The sequence below is a fragment of the Elgaria multicarinata genome, chromosome 18 (assembly GCF_023053635.1).
Source record: "Elgaria multicarinata webbii isolate HBS135686 ecotype San Diego chromosome 18, rElgMul1.1.pri, whole genome shotgun sequence".
NCBI classification, from domain to species: domain Eukaryota; kingdom Metazoa; phylum Chordata; class Lepidosauria; order Squamata; family Anguidae; genus Elgaria; species Elgaria multicarinata.
In genome coordinates this window covers 2,544,915-2,566,836 of record NC_086188.1, presented here as the reverse complement: position 1 = coordinate 2,566,836, position 21,922 = coordinate 2,544,915, and the positions used below count along the sequence as shown (strand labels likewise).

The 21,922-nt window shown below is 46.9% G+C and overlaps 1 protein-coding gene across 1 annotated transcript; it reads right to left on the bottom strand.

Annotated features, from left to right (window-relative positions):
- Positions 1 to 4,842: 4,842 nt before the first annotated feature.
- Positions 4,843 to 20,241, bottom strand: DAO (D-amino acid oxidase). The gene is made up of 11 exons (XM_063143748.1): positions 20,056 to 20,241; positions 14,896 to 15,110; positions 13,743 to 13,857; positions 13,174 to 13,250; positions 12,329 to 12,394; positions 11,367 to 11,421; positions 10,212 to 10,316; positions 9,138 to 9,220; positions 7,980 to 8,097; positions 6,447 to 6,545; positions 4,843 to 5,297 (listed from the first exon to the last, which is right to left on the bottom strand). Exons 2-11 carry the CDS (start codon positions 15,087 to 15,089, stop codon positions 5,166 to 5,168), a joined length of 1,044 nt encoding a protein of 347 aa, XP_062999818.1. The 5' UTR covers positions 15,090 to 15,110; positions 20,056 to 20,241; the 3' UTR covers positions 4,843 to 5,165.
- Positions 20,242 to 21,922: the final 1,681 nt, after the last annotated feature.

The window sequence follows — 21,922 nt, the reverse complement described above, 5'->3', positions numbered from 1 at the left end:
CAAACCATCGTTTGTCTAATCGAAGCCTCCTTGCTGGTATGTGTTCCTTCTTGAGGAGTTGCTGGGCGTTTCGATAAATGAGTGTCTCTTCCACTGGCAAAGCGCGCCGCTGGATGTAGAGGGAAAGCCTGCAAAGAAGTCAGGGCAACTTTAAATGCTGTTTACGGACCTCCTCCTCGTCGCGCCCATCTCAAAAGAGATATCATAGGGCTGGAAGGGGGCCCTGAAAATGGCCGCCAGACGAATCAAAGGATGGGAACGCCTTCCCTACCAAGGGAAGGGAAGCATCTGGTGGGGCTTTTTAGTGTAGAGAAGAAAGACAACTAAAGGAGCGGATAAGATAGGAGTTTATAAAATGATGCATGGTGTGGACCAAGGAGATAGAGAAGTTTTTCTGTCTTTCTATAACTCAGGATCATCCGGTGAAATTGACAGGCAGCAGATTCAGGACAGGCAAGTTAAATTAGAACAAAGAATCTTGTGGCATCTTAAAGACAGACAAACACATTGGGGCATAAGCTTTCATGTCTGCAGCCTGCCATCAGATGCATGTATATACACACAGACATTTGTTACCCTTTAAGGAGCCACAAGACTCTTTGGCCACCTCTACACCTGCCCCCGGGTTCGTCCCTGTGCATGCAAATGACACACAGGGGATCCCTCCATTTTCCTGGGATAATCCTTAGGTGTAGAAAGGGCCTTTGTTGACTTTTGCTGCAACAAACCAACGTGGCTGTTCCTCTGGGAAAATTATTTCTTCACACAATGTATAATTCATTTGTGAAAACAGCCAAGCTTTTGGGGCCAGTTCTGGATATTTATTTTTATTTATTTAAGTTGTTTATGCCCTGCCTTTCAAACTAATTTTCCAAAGTGAGGAAGGACCAGAGTGCAGTGGTAGAGCACATACTTTGCATGTAGAAAGTACCTGGTTCCATTCCCAGGAGACCTGCTATGTGACACAGGTTACTGTTACAGGCCAGGTATTTCGGCTGCAGTCTCTAATGGGTGTACAACAAAGAAATTAAGACCGAAAATCAAGCCTTTATCACCCAAGCTTTTTGGTTTTTCTGAAAAGCCAGGTTGAGGGAGCTCCTAAATGAAATCTATAAAAACAAGCTGTACCTACTTCTAGTAAATAGTTTGGTCAAGAGAGCTGAAAAAGTGATTTGAGAGAGGTATGTTTTCCGGTGGTGCAGGCATACCTACTTTTATTTGTCTCACTATTACCTCTGGTCAAATAGGTCTTGCAGGATTTGAAAACAAAACAAAAACCTACACAGCCTGTTTGACCAGAGGCAGAAGTGGGATTAATGACTACACGATGATTATCTCCACTCATAGTTTTAGCCATTGACTCAATAAAAATTCCCAGGAGATTTGGGCTATTTTATTTAAATCACAGAGGTGAACATCAGCATAGTCCTTCAAACAATTTTCTACAATGCCAAAAAATATAAAAAGGCCAAAGAAGCCTGTATTAGAGTTCTTTGCCTCCAGGATGTCAAAGGTAACGTGGTCAAGGAACTCCGATTCAGCCACCTTTAGAAGACGGCTTGATACACACCAGGGAATGGAGCTGTTTGTATTTTCTTAGCCTAGGCTCCATCTTCCAGCTTTCAAATCCTTTCTGCATTCTTATGTCTCAGATTCAAAATTTTACAACATCACAGTCATCAAATAGACATTCCTGCAAGTTTTTACCTTTCAGCTGCAGTTGACATTTCATCTGAGTGAAGTATTTCAAACTCAGAAGCCCCATTGAGGGCTTAAGACAAAAGTCAGCAACATGAAGTCTCTGAGTCATATTTTGGCTCAAGTCTTTCTCATCTGGGGGCTGGAGAGATTTTGGAGAGTTTTTCCTCCTCTACCTGGTTAAAAGTATTGTAAGTTAAATCCAGTAGCCAAATCTTAAAGTGTCTGCTCCTGCGTAGGCCTTTTGAAATACTGTTGGCATAAAGCTTCTTTGAACTACATTTCCTTTGTAAGTTTTATTAATGTCACGTAAAAGTGTACATAACCCCTGCTTATTCAGCCTCCTTCACAATTACACCAGCTTTTTGTTGAACAGGAATGACCATAAAAAGGGGATTGCCAAATTGAATCACACGTAGTTTAAATCAATAGGATTTCTCTTGGATGGTATATATCAAGTTTAATTTAGTAAGAACTCTGGACTGTTAAGCTAGAAATCTACAGTGTTGTCTTATCTGAAAATATATATATATACGAAATCTGGCTTTTATACATAATGGCCTACAAATGCTCAGAAACCATTAAAAATAATAAATACCAAAAGCACCCATGTATATAACAAATGCTTCCAAAGATTTTGTTCTAAACGCATTACGAATTTTTCATTTGGGATAAAGTACATTAGTACATTCGTTAAGAAAAACAATGAAGCAAAAATATCATTTTGATTGAACTTACTTGTGGTGTTCAGAATTCCGTGGGTCGTCCAATTTGTTAATGTGCAAAGCTGTCGTGAGGGGAAATTGATTCTCCGCGTATGCTGTGATGAATGATCCTTGTATTGCTCAATGTTTGCAGGAAAAACAAAAAGTACACTTGAATGTCTCTGCGGTGTTTGAATGTACAGTTTCGAAACTAGACACGTGATCATTTTGAAGATGAGACTTCTGTAAACTGAGCTTATTGTACTCTATTCTTCTGTTTCCGTTATTGATGCAACCTTAGTTTGATTCCACAATGGGTATTTTATGTTGAATAAATGAATAGTTTTACAATAATGAGCCTTGTGGGGTAGTATTCTGGCTGCTCTGGGCCTAAAAAGCGGATCATCTTTCTATTTGTGTGAGTACATTGCATGAATACACCACTCAGTTTCTCTCAAGGTTCATAGAATCATCGAATCATAGAATAGTAGAGTTGGAAGGGGCCTATAAGGTCATTGAGTCCAACCCCCTGCTCAATGCAGGAATCCACCTTAAAGCATCCCCGACAGATGGTTGTCCAGCTGCCTCTTGAGGGCCTCTAGTGTGGGAGAGCCCACAACCTCCCTAGGTGACTGATTCCATTGTTGTACTGCTCTAACAGTCAGGAAGTTTTTCCTGATGTCCAGCCGGAATCTGGCTTCCTGTAACTTGAGCCCGTTATTCCGTGTCCTGCACTCTGGGAGGATCGAGAAGAGATCCTGGCCCTCCTCTGTGTGACAACCTTTTAGTCCTTGAAGAGTCCTGTCATGTTTCCCCTCAATCCTCTCTTCCCCAGGCTAAACATGCCCAGTTCTTTCAGTCTCTCTTCATAGGGCTTTGTTTCCAGACCCCTGATCATCCTGGTTGCCCTCCTCTGAACATGCTCTGAACACATGTTGTTTGCTGTGGATGGACTCGATCCCCAAATCAGCCAAGAGCTGGGTGCAGCTTTGCTCCTCTTTCACCAGCCCTTTGCCTTTCCCCTTCCTTCTCCAATGTGATCGGTCACTTCCATGTAAATCCTTGGGCAAGAGACCCTCCATGGGCCTCCTCCTCCCCCGACAGTGAGTCTACCTTCTCGTGGCCATGGTCACCAGCTGCTCATCCTGTTTCTCATCATGGCTGCCTTGACAGGCAGAGACTCTGTGAACAGGTAGTCAGTGGGGGTTTCTACTGCTCCTCCTCCTCCTCACCACCACCGTTGTCTGGGCCAAAGCAAGAGGCAGATGAACAAGCTGGTTGCAATGCTCTGGCCAGTGCCCAACTATGCCGACCCTTGATGTCAGCTCTGTATACTCAGAGGTTTTTCCAGGCAGAACAGTCCAGGTTCAGTACCCAGTACCTCCAACTGAAAGAATATTCGGTTTGTGGGGGGTGGAAATGTTGTAAGAAGATGACAGACCACCTGAAACATGGACAGGAAGGATGAAGAGTAAATTAAGAGTTAGGTTTGGAAGCCATTTGAGGAGAGAAGTGCTGGAAAGCCGAGTTCACACAGTAGCAATAAAAGACGCAGTGACCCCCTGCCAAAGAGCTCCATCACGCCTACTTTTTTTCTTCCTGGTATGCATCCACGATTTCCACCTCTGTTTCATTAGCGCGTCAAGCGCTGGTCACTTTCACGTGTGCGCGTTGTTGCGCAATTTCGCCTTGTTTACCTTTTCACCTGCCCCGGCTCGCGCTTCCTGGTATCGCCGCCCCACCGCTTCTCTTTCCCCCTCCAGTTCATTGGTTCTTGTGCTTGATGGACATTCTGATGGACCTGGGTGCCTTCCCCACCCACCGTGCTCTGCTGTTGTTGTCTAAAGTTTAGCGATTTAGCGTTTCATCAGCTGGGTGCCGCGTACAGCGGACAAAAAAAAAGAGGGAAGTTGAAATGGATGGATGATGAAGCAATGAGAGTGGGCTTGGAGCAGCGAAAGACCGTTCGACTGACTCGGCACACTGGAGAACCGCCCCTGCCCTCCTCTTTTGTCAGCAAGACCGCCCTTCAACGCACACGTCCCCAAGAAGGGACGTTCTGTGACATAGCGCGAAGACAGCAATACACAGGACGGAAGAGCGGTTTTATCCTGCATGGAGAAAAAATACAGCACTTTCCCCGCCCTAGAAAAACACAGAAAATGGAAGGGAAGAGGTGAGATGACTGCAGGACAGGGACGACGACGTGTGAGGGTCACGTGGGTCAAAATGGTAAACAAGGCAGGACGACAGCGCGATAAAACACTGGTGTGATGGAGCTCTGAGGGCATAGCTGTATGAACCTTTACTAGTACCAAGGAATACTGTTCAATGGTTGATGTTTGGAGAGAGGGTGGTGTACTCTGTTGTTCTCTGGTCAAAACGAAGGAACTTTGGATCCCTGAACACTCTTTGAGGAAAGCTCCTGAAATCGGCGAGATTAGATCCACCCTGAAGGGCTTTATTTAAAGCATTTACACTCTGCTCTTCGGTTGGAATGGCTCCCAGAGCGGCTTACAGGTCAATAAACACAAGGCAGGCCTTGCCCTTGGGCTTACAATCTAAAAAGAACACGACACCAAAGGAAAAAGAGATGGTGAGGGAGGGGGGAGAAGGAAAACAAGGACACTCCGGCACCAATTCTAAACGTTACAGAGATCTTATAACGGGCAAATGAAATGCTGTAATGGATGAAATGCAGTTGGAAAGGTGTGTGGGGGGGGGAACGCAAAGGAGGAGACTTGCTGAGCTGCTGCCACATACTCAGAGGTTGGCACGGGGTGGCCTGGCCGACTTCCGGCCCTCTAGAATCTTCCCAAATAACCTGGCTGCCTCCATCGCACAACCCCAGTGGATGGTGAGTCCAAAGCCACCGTGGCCATAGTTGTGAATCACCTGGAAGAGAAAGGAAAGACAAGACCGGGAAAGCATTTCAGATATCATCGCACAGCTCTCACGTCACAGGCTGGTTTCTTTCCTTCCAAGAATCCAGAAGCTGAATTATCTCCATCTGCGAAGCGAATGCTCTCTTATCCCAGGTAATTACATTTTTGCCGGCCCTCTCTCTGCTGTCAGAGCTTCTAATCATCTCAGAGATTTTCCTCACGGTTTTAATTTTTGTGAACCGCCCAGAGAGCTTCTGCTATTGGAGGGTATAAAAATGTAATAAATAAAATAGTAAGTAAAATAGATTTCAGCGCATTCAGTGCTCGGTGTTCATAAGCAAAGAAGCTGGGGAGTGATTCAGGCAGGAGTAGCGAGATGTTTGCCGCGTGAGGAAGGACAGAATCAGTTGTGGGCAGGATTACCGGGTTGGCCTTAACAGCATTGGTGCCAGAAGATTAACAGGTCAAGTTTCAGGTGGAATCAAATCCAGGCAAGAGGCAAAGTAGATTGGGCCAGCCCAGGGCGAAAAGCAAGACAAGCCTGAGTCTGGGAACACCTGGAGAGGTAAACTCAGAGAATAATTCCCAGTAAGAACATAACAAGGAGGAGGAGGAGAAATCTGGACCCATATATATAGGGGCTGTTCACACAACACACTAACCTGCACCCAGTGGTTGAGAGTGGGTTGTTGTGAACCACAGGTTGTTTGTTGAGAACCACGGGTTAGAATGTTGTCTGAAGGCAGCACATTTTCCACAGGGTGGGTTATCGTGTCGTCTGAACGCAGCCAGGGTGGCTTGTTAACCACGCAATACTGTTGTTTTATACTTTGAATGGTTTTAATTTTTGCAAACCGCCCAGAGAGCTCCGGCTATTGGGCGGTATAGAAATGTAATAAATAAATAAAATGCTGAACAACCCAACAACAAACCATGGGTTCTCAAGCTGGCTTGAGAAAATAAGCCACACTGCATGGTAAACAAGCCACCTTGGCTGCGTTCAGAGAACATGATAACCCACGGTTCAATGAACACACCACAGTTCAAAACAACCCACGCTCAGCCACTGAGTGTGGCTTACTGTGTCATGTGAACAGCCCCACTCCGCCACCCCCACCACCCCCACCACTAAAATAGGCATCCAAGAATTACTGCCTACCTCCGACTGTAACGTTCCATGCTGAACAACCTCATGTTCTAACCGGACTTTTGGCCGTACTGGACGGGAACCACACCATTCGTCAACAATCTTGGCTTTCTGGAAACAATAACATTCACTCAATATCTCACAGTTGTTCTCAGCAGGCAGACTGGTGCCTATAAGAAAACATGGCAACTGCAATAGCAGTTCTGATTTGGTATTCATGAGTGTGTGTGTGTGTGTGTGAGAGAGAGAGAGAACGAGAACGAGAACGAATGAACGAACATCTATGGGTGTTTCTAATTGGAGGGTCCTAGCAGTAACAATCCAAAAAGTAGCAAAAAAGATTAAAAAAGATGGAAGAAGTGGTGGAAAAACACAGGAGAATTACTGATAGAAGCTGATGTTGTCTGAACCCAACCCCCCCCCCCCCCGGTAAAGTTCTATGAGTGAGGCAGGGTGATGGCACCATTTTTGGGGGGATCTACACTACTGCTTTAAAGTGCTTTAAAGCACTTTGAAAATGTTTTGAAAACTGTATATGCAGTGTGTCCTGGGTTCCAACAGTTGTCAAAACTGTTATAAAGCACTTTAAAGCGCTTTAAAGCAGTAGTGTAGATCCTGCCAAAAAAGTCTTGCCTGGAAGCACCCGACATCTTATTTATATATTGACTACATTTCTACATCAATGAGAGCTAATTGTTAGGAGATAAGGCTCTTGATATCTGGAGATCTCTCTCTGAGTATTCGTAGCCATGAGAGCTGGGATGTGTTAAGAAGCAGCAGAGTTCTGGGGGAAGCAGAGAGAGAGAGAAGCTCAGCAGAGTTCTAGAGGGAATCTACACGTCGTACTGAAGGCACTTGCATGCGCCTCCAGTGCGTCCTCAAAACGAGGGTGTAGACGGAGGAAGAGGCGGTGGAGGAGGCGGCTGGGGAACCGGCTGCGTCCTCGCCGCCGCCTCCTCCCCGCCGGCCTCCTGCTGCCGGGGTAAGAGCCACCCGGGTCGGAGAGCGAGCTCTCCGACCCGGGTGGCTCTTACCCTGGCAGCAGGAGGCCGGCGGGGAGGTGGCGGCGGTGAAAGAAGAGACGGAGGAAGAGGCGGAGAAGGAGGCGGCTGGGGAACCGGCCGCATCCTTGCCACCGGGGTTGGAGAGCTTCCGCCGAGCTCTCCGACCTGGGTGGCTCTTACCCCGGCAGCAGGAGGCCGAAGGCTGAAAGCACCTTGTAGAAGCAGCACCTTTTTGACGTGGGGCATTGGGTTTGCTGCTCCTTGGCCACTGGCCCCTACTTATGCTCTGGTATCAGCCTTCCCCGAAGCTGGCAGGGGGATCCTGGGAGTTGTAATCCAACACATCTGGAGGGCACTAGGTTAGAGAAGGTGGGCTTATATGTTTGAAAACAAAGCAAACACTGCAGAAGTCTCTGTAAGCCTTCCCTGAACTCTCAGTCCAAAGGACCCTAAGTCCAGCTTGTGCTCCCCGTGCAGGGAAGTGGGGAGAAGCACCACAGAGGATCTTCTGTTCTCGGTGGGCTCTGGTTGGCTGACCCACCTGGAGGCTGGGCATCAAGTGGCAGCATCCACGCCAAACTTTCTGGTGGTCCTGGGGGCTGTTCTGTTCACTCCAGTTTCCCAATTGAAATATCCCCCCCAAGGTCACGGCATTGCTCCTGCAACAGCAACAACGAAACGGAAGGAAAATTAGCCCTAAAGTAGGATGGAAACAGTCATGCCAAGCAAGTGGGACGGGTGTGTGTGTGTATGTAAAAAAAAGGAGAGGACCCTCTCGTGCAAGCACTTGAGTCATTACTGACTCCTTTCGCTGACGTTTTCTTGGCAGACTTTGTAGCGGGGTGGTTCGCCATGCCCTTCCCCAGTCGCAGTTACCTTCCCCGCAGCTAGCTGGGTACTCATTTTACCGACCTCAGAAGGATAGAAGGCTGAGTTGACCTGAGCCGGCTGCCACTGGGATCGAACTCAGGCCGTGGGGAGAGTTTTGGCTGCAGTAACTGCTGCTTACCACTCTGCGCCACTCGAGACTCTATAAGTTTCTCTAAATGAGTGATTTATATAGCACGCTTGTGATTGGTCACTCACAGAAGTTTGCGGGTTCATTTCATGACATCGCCAGCACCTAGGGCTCGTCTCGTGCTATCCCCTGGAATATCTGGGGTTTTTTTTGGTGGGATTAACAAATCCAGAGATAATGTGGGACTATCCAGGAAATTGCATCGTCTCCCAGTGTGTAATCTCGGCGTGGTGCTATAGTTATGCTACCAGATGGCGATGTCTCAGTAAAGTCAATTGAGCACACGGAGCAGGAAGTATTCAATTCCAAACCACGTGGCCGCCTGTGTAATGGCACTGATCACATCCAAGAAAGAAAGCAAGTAGCCACGGTAAGGCAGTACAGGTTTTTTAAGATGTAGAGAAGCCCTCAGTCTACCACAGTGTGCGGTTGGCTTCTGTACAGAGGCTCATGCCTTAGGTCAGGAGAGGAGGGGGGACTTTTTCAACTCAAGGGCCAAATGGCCACCTGGAAAGCCATTCAGGGGTCTCACACCAGCATTAAATGGGGACACCCCATGCCATCACGAACACATCATTCATACACAAGACACACAAATACATGTTCACACACACAACACACATACACACAAATACCCATCAGGAAAGCAGATTTCCGTCACGTCGGTTGCATTTTCCTTACCCAGGTATGATGTAAGGTGTCTTATAGATCCCAGATGCAATATGATGGGTGATGATGAAATGCTTCACCCACGGGGCCTCGACCTAGAAAACCAAAACAAGCAGGTATAACGGCAGCGGTAGGTGATGTACGGCCCACGTTCAGCCGACAATGACAGTCCCCCGTGGAGACTGTCACCCCGTGGGTGACGAGGAAAATGGAGTGGGGCGGCTGCTCTCTCCCTGCAGCAAATGCCACAGTAGGAGAGTGGCTGGCAGGGCTCTCCAGAGCACCCACTGGAGGCGGTGGGTCAGAAGCAGCAGGCCCCTCTGGCAGGGGCGAGGGGGAGCAACACAGTTTGCCACTCCTCCCACTCTGCCACCCGATGGGCCGCCTCACCCTGCTTCATGGGAAGGCCAGCTCTGGCTACCTTTGCCTTTCATCCCACTCCTTTGGGCAGGGACCTGTGTTTTTGTTTATGAAGCTCAGCAAAACGGTGTGTACATTGATGATGCTCTACAGTAGGGGTGCAGAAGGCTCAGGCCTGTGGTTCAAACCCAACCCACCTTTACGATTTATCCCCAGTCTGAGGGCCATCTCTGATGCTTAGCACTGACCAGGCTACTCTACAAATTAATAGCTGTCCCACTTTCTGTAAATGCCCCATCAGCCTGTCAGAGGTGGGCGGCTGTGTGTGTCTTGAACCAGTGACTTGGACAGCATCTTACTCCCCGATTAAGGGCTCAGACTAAGGGCTGTGTCATCTTACTCCCTGAGACACCATCACAGCACCTCGCAAGCCGAGGGAACTGCTGTCTGGATCTTGCCTGCACTGCAGCACCACCACTGCAGATGGTCAGAAGGGGTATTGCAGCATTCCGCTCAGCCGGCATCAGGTGACCAGAAGAACCAACAGAGGCGCTGGTCTGGTTCCTCGGTCTGAGCAATATCACTGACTGGTTAACCCTTCAGGCCACACACACAGAGAGACATATACACACAGTAATGCAGGCAAATGCTTGCCTCCTCAAACATAGGGAACTGCTTCCCAACTCATCAGCAAACCAAAATTATCTCCCTAGAATTTGGTCTCACCTTGATGATTTGCCCCCGGCCTGGGCGCAACTCAGGGTCGGGCTGCAGCTCCCCGGCACGAACACCAGTACAGTTGATTATAACGTCCACACCTTGAGCCGTCAACTAACAAAAGACAGATTTGTGGAGTCTCTTAGTAGAAAATACCACGTAAATTTATTTATTTGCTAAATTTATATACCGCCTTATAGCCGAAGCTCTCTGGGCGGTTTACAGCCACCAAAGATGCATCACATCTGTCTAGAGCAGCTTTCCCCAACCTGGTAGCTTCCCAATTCCCACTCTGGGAGTTGTAGTCCAACACAACTGGAAGACATCAGGTTGGGAAAGCTCTCCGAAAGTCTAGAACGTCGCACCACTTTTGATTTTTTTCCTTCTGGTTTCCCCCTACACTGGAGAACTCCAGGAATCTTTTGTAAGCCTCCCCCATAGTTGCCAGAGCTCCAACATGACTCCTTAACTGCAACTCGCTTCCGTTCTCACTTAGAATCATAGAGTTGAAAGGGACCTATAAGGCCATCGAGTCCAACCCCCGCTCAATGCAGCTTATCCACCCTAAAGCATCCCTGACAGATGGTTGTCCAGCTGCCTCTTGAAGGCCTCTAGTGTGGGAGAGCCCACCACCTCCCTAGGTAATGGGTTCCATTGTCATACCGCTCTAACAGTCAGGAAGTTTTTCCTGATGTCCAGCTGGAATCTGGCTTCCTGTAACTTAAGCCCGTTATTCCATGTCCTGCACTCTGGGAGGATCGAGAAGAGGTCCTGGCCCTCCTCTGTGGGACAACCTTCCAAGTATTTGAAGAGTGCTATCACTTATTTAAGAAAACGTAGCAGAGCTTTTCTGCTGCAACAGCCCTCAAAAGTCCGTCTTTCTTTGAACTCTGAAGATCCTAGCAAAGATCTCTAATTCCCTTCCCTGCTTCTTCTGATTTTACGACCCCCTAATTCAGGTGTGTCAAACCTCAGGCCTGCAGACTGAGGGCGCCTCTAAACGAACGAGTTATTGCACGACTGTGGTTGGCCACTCAGGAAGTTTGCAGGTCTTTTAAACGGCGTCGTGTGAACGCCCAGGAGAGGGCCCCCGGGGATGCCTCTGCTTTGCTTTGACTAATGCCCCTCCACAATGTAAATCGTATGCTAAAATTCCCAACTAACCTCCTGGAAGGACTCAATCTTCCGATGAAAGAACTTGACCCTCTGCAGCTGCAACCTTGAAGAGCAAAGGTGGGTTTGTAAATAACAGGAGAGGTCACCAGATCTGACAGCGCCAGACGGACACCCCTGGGAAGCCCATAAACAGGGCACAAATAGCCCTCCCCTTTTGCTGCCCACCCCCCGGCCACAGGGCATTTAACTTCCCCTGTGCCTTGTGGTTCTATATAGCCCTTATATTAAGAGCTAGCTATTGAGTGACTCCCCCTGTCATGTTTAGCTGTGCCCCCCTTGGGTTGGGGGAAGATGTTTCAGGTGATCAATCATAATCAGACTTTTAAGTGGAGGAGATGGCACCAGAAACAGGCCAGATTATACCAGTGGAGGAGGCAGCTCTCACGAGCTCTTCGCCAGCTGGGAATGAACCTTCTCCAGAGCTTATCTCCTCAAGGGTAATCAACACACAGTCAGTGGGAAGCCAGTATTCTTCCAAAGGGGAGGGCATGTAGAGGCTAGCTAATCCTAGAGTACGCTGCAGACTAAAACAGGTGGAGCTAAAGGAAGGTGAGAGAAAGTCAGCCCGGCTGGCATCTCATCAGAAGCTGCATCACAACCAGTCTCTCTGAAATTAACCTGTTTGGGGAAAGGGCTTTCCATTCTTCTTGAAAGGAGAATTGTCTCACTTAGTTTGCATAGTTTTGCCTAGAGGAAAGTTCCTAGAGATTGGACTCCCTTCAGGTGGGAAGAATAAAGCTTTGTAGATTACTTAGCAGACTTAGTTATTGTCTCCCAAGAAGGCGGGAGGTCTTGAGAAACATGACACCCCCATGACTTCGTCAGGTCTTTTTAAAAAGTCATTTCAGCTAGATTTAAAGTTTGATCAGATGCTGAATTATTACACTCTTTCAAAGTGTTGCCAGAAGCACCGGCAGAGCAATAGGCAGAATATAGAGGCTCATACGCACCTGTTTGTAAGCCAGGGTAAATAGCTTTTGCCCTCTAGCATCAGCGCTGTATTAAACCAGCCATAGCTGAAATGGGGGTAGGGGAGAACAGGGAAATGTAAATGCACTACAAATTGTACAACTTCCTCATCTTGCACAAATATTGGGTAGGATTTGATCTCAAACCATTACAATCTGAAATTTACTATTCTATTTCCTGAACTGCACTAGCTCTTATATGGAGACAAACTCAACATCGCTAATAAGCCATCCTGAGACCACTACATGAGGCTGTTAATCGGCTGTTAATCTGCTATGTCTACTTTTGGCGTCACCGCAGAATTGAGATCTGAGCTCCACACAAAGAGTGTTTCCTTTACTGCTTTTTTGCTACATAAGCTCTAGGTGGCACTGTGGTACAGCAGTGTAGTGCAAATACACAAGTGAAAAAAGTGGATTCATTTGCTTTCACAATTAAATGCCGCATTTTCCCAGCTTTCTTTTAAAAAAAATAATAATCAACAAACACTCTCTTTAGAGACAGAAGCAAAACTGGAAGACCCTGACATAATCTAAAGACTCCATAAACAACTGTGAGTAGGGAATGACAAGTTCATGATATATGCCTCATGTAAAAAAGCCCTATAGGGAGCACCAACGGTCTACTGCTAGCCTTTCTCAACCTGGCACCCTCCATATGTGCTGGAATACAGCTCCCACCCCCCAGACAGCATGATCACTCCCACTCCTCAATTTTCTCCTGTCCGCGACTGGCTCCTGATCCACCAAATAGGTAACCCGAGCCTTTTTGCACAAAATAAACTTTGCTATCCAAAATGTAAAGGGAAGGGTGAAATGCACAATACCTGTAACCCGGGAATAACTCAAGCTCTTTCTGTGACAAGATCCTAAATCCTAAAACAATATCCTTCCATGATGGATCCTGCAGAGAAGAAAACATTTAAGGCTAATTCATTGGGTAACTGAGAGAAAAGCTCACATGCACAAGGACCAAATTTATTTATTTATTTATTTATTTATTTATTTATTACATTTCTATACCGCCCAATAGCCAGAGCTCTCTGGGCGGTTCACAAATACCCTGGCAGTGCAATCCAGCCACCTTGCTCTCTGTGAAAATAGATTATTTAATAGAATTGTAGATTCACAGAGTTGGAGGGTATCCCAGAGGTCATTTAGTCCACCCTTCTGCTCAATGCAGGATCTGCAATGCAGGGTACATCTACAACATCCTAACAGGTGGGTGTTCAGCCTCTCTTAAATACCTCCAGCAAAAGAGAAACCACAATCTCCTGAGGCTCAAATCCTCCCCTTTCCCTTGTCAATACTTTATTCCAAACCTCCAACACCCAGGAGAGAATCACACACACCCCTTCAGTTAGTGTCACTAAAGCCTTTAAGATCAGTTACGTACTGGGACTGGCTGTGTAAAGATATTGTATCCGGAGAGCAGAAACAACCCCATCTCCTTGGCTTCTGGGGAATTAATGTGTTGGAATAGATAATCAAAAGTCTCTTTGTTCCAGAGCCTGTAACATTAAGAGAAATATAGGGTCAGACAATTCCCCCACCCCCGTGCCCCTGAGCTCAAGGACTGCATAGGGAAATTTATTGCAAGTTGAAGGTTTACCTTGAGGGATAGTTAGAATTTATGTCCGATTAGGGAAATCCAAAACAGCCTAAGATATCACTGGGCTTTAAAAGCTCAGTTTCAGATCTAATGCTTCCAGATAATGAAGTGGGGTGCGTCTTGAATGGGCTATGTAATGAGTGTAATAATTGCTTTCACTGGAGTTAACTACACATGCTAGACTAGCTAGTTAGAAGACTCGATGGCCTTGTAGGCCCCTTCCAACTATGCTGTTCTATGATTCTATAAGAAGCCTCTTCTCTGGAAGCATTTCCTTATACAGAGAAACAGTGTGGGAAACTCATTGCTCCTGAAATGGGAGACCCCATAACAACCTGACAAACCCAGACATACCATAAGTAAGTCTGGAGATTGATTATAGTTCTCCTCTGCCCCCCGCCCCAAAGTTTGTTGAAAGTGACTCATAGGTTGGGCCACCCATCTTCGTTTTGGTGCATGTAACACACTCCTCTCTTGTTCCTCTTTTGCTTCTGGTTGAGCAAGTTTTAGAATCATAGAGTGGAGGTCATGTAGCCCACCCCACTGCTCAATACAGGATCTGCAATGCAGGGCAGTAGACGGCCATCCAGTTTCTACCTGAATACCTCCAGCGAAGGAGAGCCTACCACCTCCCAAAGAAGGATGTTCCACGGTTGACCAGCTCCTACCATTAGGGCGTGTGAATGTTTAGCCACCCCAACGGAGATGCTGGCTGGAGGAATGGCCCTCTAGCCAGTGTCTTTGTCAGGGTGCCTTTCCTGCATGTTGGCTTACCCTTGCCAGATGTGGTGCCACCCCCTGATGACTTTCATCCCGTAGAAAGTTCAAGGGGGGGCTATCAACTGAATCCCACCCCCACCCCTAAACAGGTCCTTGCTTCTGGTGTCCAGAAACACCAGCTCTCATTTAGCAACGGAGCCAACACTTTTGTGCTTACGTCTCTTGAGTGTTCCCCTTGTCATACAGGTAGGGCTGCCACAGTCCGGCCGCCCCATCGCTGGTGGTGTGAGGGGTAAATTTGTCAGCGTAGACCTCTATCTCCAGCGGCTGATCTGTTGAGTGGTATCGGTCATGGATGCAGAGGGCTGTGGACAGCCCGATCACTCCGGCTCCAATCACAGCTACCCGCATGGTGGATGCTTAAATGGTCTCCTAAGAGGACAAAATGGCGGCAGCCTTGGGCACTCGGGAGTCAAGCCCAATGAACAACAGTAGAACGTACTCCTTGGTGGGCATACGTCGGACTGGGCTGCATAGAGGGAAATACTTAGGCCATCGGTTGATCTTGCCCGGCATTGTCTACTCCAGCCTTCCCCAACCTGGTGCCCTCCTGATGTGTCGGACTACAGCTTTGCGCTTAAAGCTCTTAGTGCCACTGAGGAAGCCTTAGGAGAGGCTTTTCAACCTTTCAGAATTTAGAATTTCTGTAAACCGCCCAGAGAGCCCTGGCTATGGGAGCGGTATATAAGTGTAATAAATAAATAAATGGGAGGGAAATTGAATATAGAGCTGGGGAATCACCACACGATCAGTGGTTGGGAGAGAAAGGTGTACGGCCAGGGAAGGAAGTGCGGCCATCTGGGAAACTCCAGAAGGCCGGATTGGGACCCCAAGTGGGGCCAGCTTTGAGGCTCTGAACCCCTGTTGTAGTACCTAGGAGAGCTCCCAGCGAGCAACTTGCTCAGACTCCACTTTCTTCCCCCAAATTAGAAAGCCTTAAAGGGATCGGCCTCCAACCTGGACCCTCACACTCCTCTGTCTCTCCAAGGGCTTCATCCCATGTACCCATTTCCTTCGAATTATCCCCATAGCGTAACACTGTCGTTGTTGTTGTTGTTAGCTAAATCACACCCCGGGCGGCAGCACTCCTAAGATCCTTTGCATACCAGGAAAGGGTTTAAGGGGGAGAAATGTAAAAAAGAAATCATTAAAAACCAACAGATGACCCAATCCGATTCAAACTTGGTATGCTTAAAGCCCTCCTTAATATCTATTACTGTGCCAATTTTGATGTTTTTATCTTTAAAACTTACGCAGATGTAAGCATTTGTTTAATTTGTACTTTAAACATATCAAATCATCCTCCTGTGCCCCCAGTGGCCTCTTGGAGAACAACAAAAGATTCGCTCCTAAAGAGGTATTAAAATAGGTTGGTTCTTTTATATATGAAGCACAATTAAAGCAGGATGCATGGGAGTACTTCACAGTTAAAGCAGATTATAAACTGGAAAACTTCGGAGTCCTTTGCACACAATTTGCAGTGATCGCACAGTATAACTCCGGTGTGATGAAGCTACAAGAGATCATGAGGTGTGTGCGGCCAGCATTGGAGAACCAGTTCCACGGATGGTGGAACGCTTGGTGGACGGGTGCGCTGGCTTCATGGTAGAGTTAGACTAGAGGCTGGTCCTGGCTCAAAAAGTCTCCAGCATTTGGGGCTCAGGGATCTCCTGTTTTGGTGCCTCCTCTTCTGGCACCACTGCTTCCTCAGGACTCCGAGGTCATGACAAGATTAGAGGCAGCGGAGTAGCAAGGCAAGAGAGAGGGGATGGCTACCTCCACCTTGCTCCGCTTGTGAGCATCCCTGGGGCATTCTCCTGGGGCGCATTTGGAGACAATGCCCGGATGAAATGGACTTCCCACGAGGGGGCAGGAGAGTTCTGTGTCTTATTCTGCAGGGTGGAATCATTCTGTATCCGGAACACAGAGGGGATCACGATTGCACAAAAGCAAATCAGCTGGCCTGTTTCTCGGTCAGTGTGTCACACTCCAGTGGTTCCATCTGCCTGAGGAGCCTGGCTCACCCTCTCGCTGCGGCCACTCCAGCGAACGACTAACAACAGACCCTTCTATGCGCCGGGACGCCCAGATGAAAAGGTTGCTTTACGATTCTCAAAACTCTGCACCCACTGGCCGGAGAACTTGGCTTCTCTCCCTGCAGGCTCTTGAACAGCTATCCCTTTATTGCAGTGGATTCTTTCAGAGAAAGGCAGTGCTGGAAAGAAACCCTGGGAATGGCAGAAGGGTTTATTGCCAGAAATAACAAAATGTGAGAAATGTCGGGCAGTGTGGGCCTCTTAAAAAAAAAAGAGGAGGGGGGGGGGAAAGCTGACTCGCTAATGCAGCTTAGTTTGACTATTGGGCTGCTCACTCGTTTCAAGGAAAGTTCATCTGTCCAACCTCTAGCCGCAGCAGGACAGAAAAGGCCGGTCCGTCAGCTTAGTAATAGGCGGCACAACTTTCTAACATTACACAGATGAAGAGGGTTGTATTAGGAATAGCATCCCTGTCCTTCTGCCAAAGAAGGTTCACTCCCATTCCAATTACAACCTGCTGAAGAATCTAATTTGTCTTACGTCCAGAGTGCAAGTAGTGGCTACAATGGGAATCCACTCTGGGTTTCAGACAGAACATCAAAGGAGCGATGCAAGATGAGCACTGGTCCTGACTGAAACCTGGAGTGGATTCAGGGCTCTGCTGACATCAGAGCCACTAGCTTCCACTGCTGAGGACCAACCAGTTGCTTGGCATTTCCCCAACTTTTGCAGTTTTCTCCCCATTCTAAAATGTTTTGAAATGCCTCTCCTAAGGGTTAATTACTGGCCAAAAGAGCTTTAAACTAGAATATGTTGATATTTTCATCCCAAAACCTTTTGCCTTTGGTTCTGCCCCCTTCTGCTTTCAGCCCTCAGGCACCACCAGAATGCGGCCACCGAGAACTTCTGTGGAATTGAACTCGAATCTCAGTCTGAAAACACTCTTGCATAACGCCCCCCCATCTATCCCAATCCTCCGAACAGTGAGGACTCCAGGGGGGTGTTTAGCATTTTACCTGGGTTCACTGGAGGATTATGACATTTCTGTGATGTATTGTTACAACTCAATGGTAGAGCACCCGCTTTGCATGCAGAAGGCCCCGGCTTCAATTCCCAGCCTCTCCAGGTAGGACTGGGCGGGGGCGGGGGGGACCCTGCCTGAAACCGTGGAGGCTCATTGCTGCCAGTCAGTGTGGACAATACTGGACTGGCTAACTTCATCCCACATATCTGTTTCCCTCGTGCTACAGCGCTAAGCTGGCGTTGTCGATGTTGCTAGCTAAATCACACCCCGGGCAGCAGCGCTCCTAAGATCCTTTGCATACCAGGAAAAGGTTTTAAGGGGGGAAATGTAAAAAAAATCATAAAAAATCAACGGATGACCCAATCTGATTCAAATTTGGTATGCTTAAAGTTCTCCTTAATATCTATTACTGTGCCAATTTCGATGTCTTTATCTTTAAAACTTACACAGATGTAAACATTTGTTTAATTTGAAGCTTAATAAGTATCAAATCCTGCTCCTGCACCCCCAGTGGCTGTTCGGAAAACAACAAATGATTCGCTCCAAAAGTAGTAGCAAAATAGGATGGGTCTTTTGCCTTTGAAGCACAATTAAAGCAGGACGCATGGGAGTACTTCACAGTCAAAACAGATTATAAACTGGGAAACTTCGGAGTCCTTTGCACGCAATTCGCAGTGATTGCACAGTATAACACTGGTGTGATAAAGCTCTAGATAGACCAAGGGTCTGACTCAGGCCTAATCTACACCAAGCAGGATATTGCACTACGAAAGTGGTATATAAAAGGCAGGAGCCGCACCAAGCAAGATATAGAGGTATGAAAGCGGTATATGGCAAATGTCAATGGGCCCCAACAGTTGTCAGTGCACTTCAATACCGCTATAAAGCAGTCGTGTGGCTCCTGCCTTTTATATACCACTTTCATACCACTCTCATAGCGCAATATCCTGCTTGGTGTAGATTAGGCCTCAATAAAAGGCAACTTCCTAGGTTCCTATGGTTCATTTACACATATTTACAAGTTAAGTGTGAGCAGAGGGTCACAGCCAATCACCCCAACCGATGTCCTGAAATTCGCTGCTCCCACGTCATACCTCTAGGCAGACCAGCCAGTGCCCCCATATGCATACAGAGCTTGGATTTAGCTGCACTGCAACTGACAAGGTGTATTTTGAACTATTGATAACATAATTTGCAGCCACTGCAGTTTTCCTAGTTTATCTTTAACCCAAAAATAAAAGCCTTGTGTGTGTGTGTTTTTAAAAACCCAATAAAAAGCAGGTTATTCCAGAATAAGTGAATAAAGCACAGAGTAGAACCTTAAGCAAAGTGTGGGTGCGTCCAGGCGGTGCTCCATGGCGTGAAACTAGAGGTGTTGCAAATTTGTCCTGATTTTAGCCTGTGAAATGCTGAGGATATGGTGTTGGTAGGAGAAACTGGACACACAGGGCTCATTTACACCAAGCAGATATTCCACTATGAAAACGGTATGAAAGAGGTATATAAAAGGCAGAAGCCACACTACTGCTTTATAGCGGAATTGAAGTGCACTGACAACTGTTGGGGCCCATTGATACATCCCATATACCGCTGGGTTATATCCTGCTTGGTATAGCTGTGTCATGGGCCCCAACAGCTGACAGTGTACTTCAGTACCATTATAAAGCAGTAGTGTAGATCCTGCAGTGCACTTCAATACCATTATAAAGCAGTAGTGTGGCTCCTGCCTTTTATATACTGCTTTCATACCACTTTCATAGTGGAATATCCTATGAGCCCACAGATTATCAAGTTTTTCTGTAAAAATCTGAGGTCTTAAAACCAGGCTCTTAAAAAAAAAAATCACTGAAAGGTGAGGTTCTGAAAACTTTACGTGTCTTACGTGCATTTCACCAACTTGTTCTGTAACAGCAGCCCAGGAAACAACCGAATATGAAAAGCAAAGCCTGTTTTGGATTCTTCTATCTAGGGCAGGATCTACACTACTGCTTTACAATGGTTTATAACAGTTTTGACAACTGTTCGGGCCCAGGACACACTCTATATACAGTTTTCAAACTGTTTTCAAAGTGTTATATCCAGCTAGGTGTAGATCTGGCCCTGTTTTCTGCCCATTTCCTTTGGTTATCAAGCCAACCCACTTAAAGAGCAGACAGAATTCAGGAACAACCAAAGAAAGCCATGTTTTCTGCAAGTGTATGACAACCACCAGGCAGTCACATTTAAATCTAGCAAGATGGAAGAAAGCAAAACTTACCCTTTCGCTGGCAAAAGGCACACTTCCAGAAATGCTTTTAAACTCTACAGTTAGCCCAAGTTGCTGACAAGCAGGCATGTGGAACAACTCCAGAGGCTCAACTGTAGGAAGATCGGCCACGCACACGTCTTTATGTATTCCAGCAGCTGAGAAAGAGGGCTCAAAGTACCCTGTGGACGGGCCACTGTGGACAAGGAGGTGGAGTTTAACACTCTCTTCTGCCAAGGGAGGAGAACTGGCATTTTTCCTAGAGCATTTTTAAGAGAGCATTACAAGGAGCAGCTGCTGCTGCTAGCAGACAATGCATAATACTTCTGGACACAGTGGGAAAGGCTTGTGGGGTGTGTGTTTTGGGGGCCACTAGAGGCCCTGTTCTGTCAATCTGCAAGCCCCATAAAAATAATATTCATAGCAGGAAACGTAATGCTAAAAAAAGCTGTTGCTCTTGACTCAAATGTGTAGGAAATCTTCTCTTTTTTTTTTTTTTTTTTGCAGAGAACTGTTGCACTGAAGTTTGAAATATTAGCCAATCCTGCACACAACTGATGCCAAGGCAGCTTGACTGTTGTCTTCACTGACTAGACAAGAGGATTAGTTCCTAGAAGGACCTTCTGGCAAGCACAGAACATTTTTAGCAATCCTTCCTCACTCTGGCTCTTTATGATATCCCCAACCCACAATTTCCCCTCCCCTCCCTCTCTGGTCAAGTCCTTCCTCAAAACCCACTACTACATGGAAACTTTGTTGCTTAACTCTGCAATTTTCATTGCCAGCTGTAGTTAAATGTAGATACAAATGAATGCATTTGCTCACATTCGCCCCTTGTTACCTTTGTAACTCTCTCTCTCTCTCTCTCTCTCTCTCTCTCTCTCTCTCTCTCTGTTGACTTTGTCGCTGCCAACATTTGGATTGTAAACTCCCTTGGGGCAGAGATCTGTCTTTTGGGACTTATATAACTCCATATCAAGCCGTGGTAAAGGCCAGCCTTCAGGCACTTAGGCTCCAGGACCTGCAGGAGTAGGGTGAGAAGTCGGCTGTCAACCCAGGTGAAGCAGAAGTAGATCCATCAGTAACACACACACACAAATACACCACCCATCATAGTGACTGGCAGTTTTCTAGTTTGTGAGAAATTCCCCAAGCAGAGAAATTATCCTGGTGGTCCTCAGACCTGGATCCCACAGGTGAGTCAGTACCATCAGTCGTCCCCTTTGCGAAGGGGGTCACCTGAGGACCTCCACAGCGAAAGGCTTTACTGACACTCAGCAAAGCCTATTATATTAATTACTCTATTACTCGCCTGTCTCTTGCTTTTAGTGTTGCCGGCCCCTCACACTTTCACAGCCCAGCAATCTTTTTTAACCTGTGTTTGGTGTGGATCCTTGCATGGAATTGTGACTACATCACTGCTGCGTTCTGTGCCAAAGCACGATACTCTGTTGACGGTACTACAAATACCTTCTGGGCAGATTCTTGAGGCCACTCAGTTGCTTTAACCTTCTCCTGGTAATCAAGCTAGTTAAAGCAAGCTTGCAATGGGATTTTACTATGCTTTCAAAACATTTTTTCATACAAAATGAGCAGAAATTATATTTCCACATCGAGTGGATGAAGAGCCTACCAATACGTCTGTCCTCAGAATTTGTTTGAAACATTAACCCTAGACCTTTTCTGTCTCTACAACAATAAAAAAGTGATTACTCCCATTGAACGCTGATTTCATTGCCAACAGCATGTTAGATGCCTGAGAGGATAAGAAGCAGATGGGACAGATGGATAGGACAGAGATGGAAATAAGGGAGAAGGTTTGATGAAGAAATAATTATGCAGGAGTAGAGGAAAGGTACCTGGAAGCAGAAGACATGGG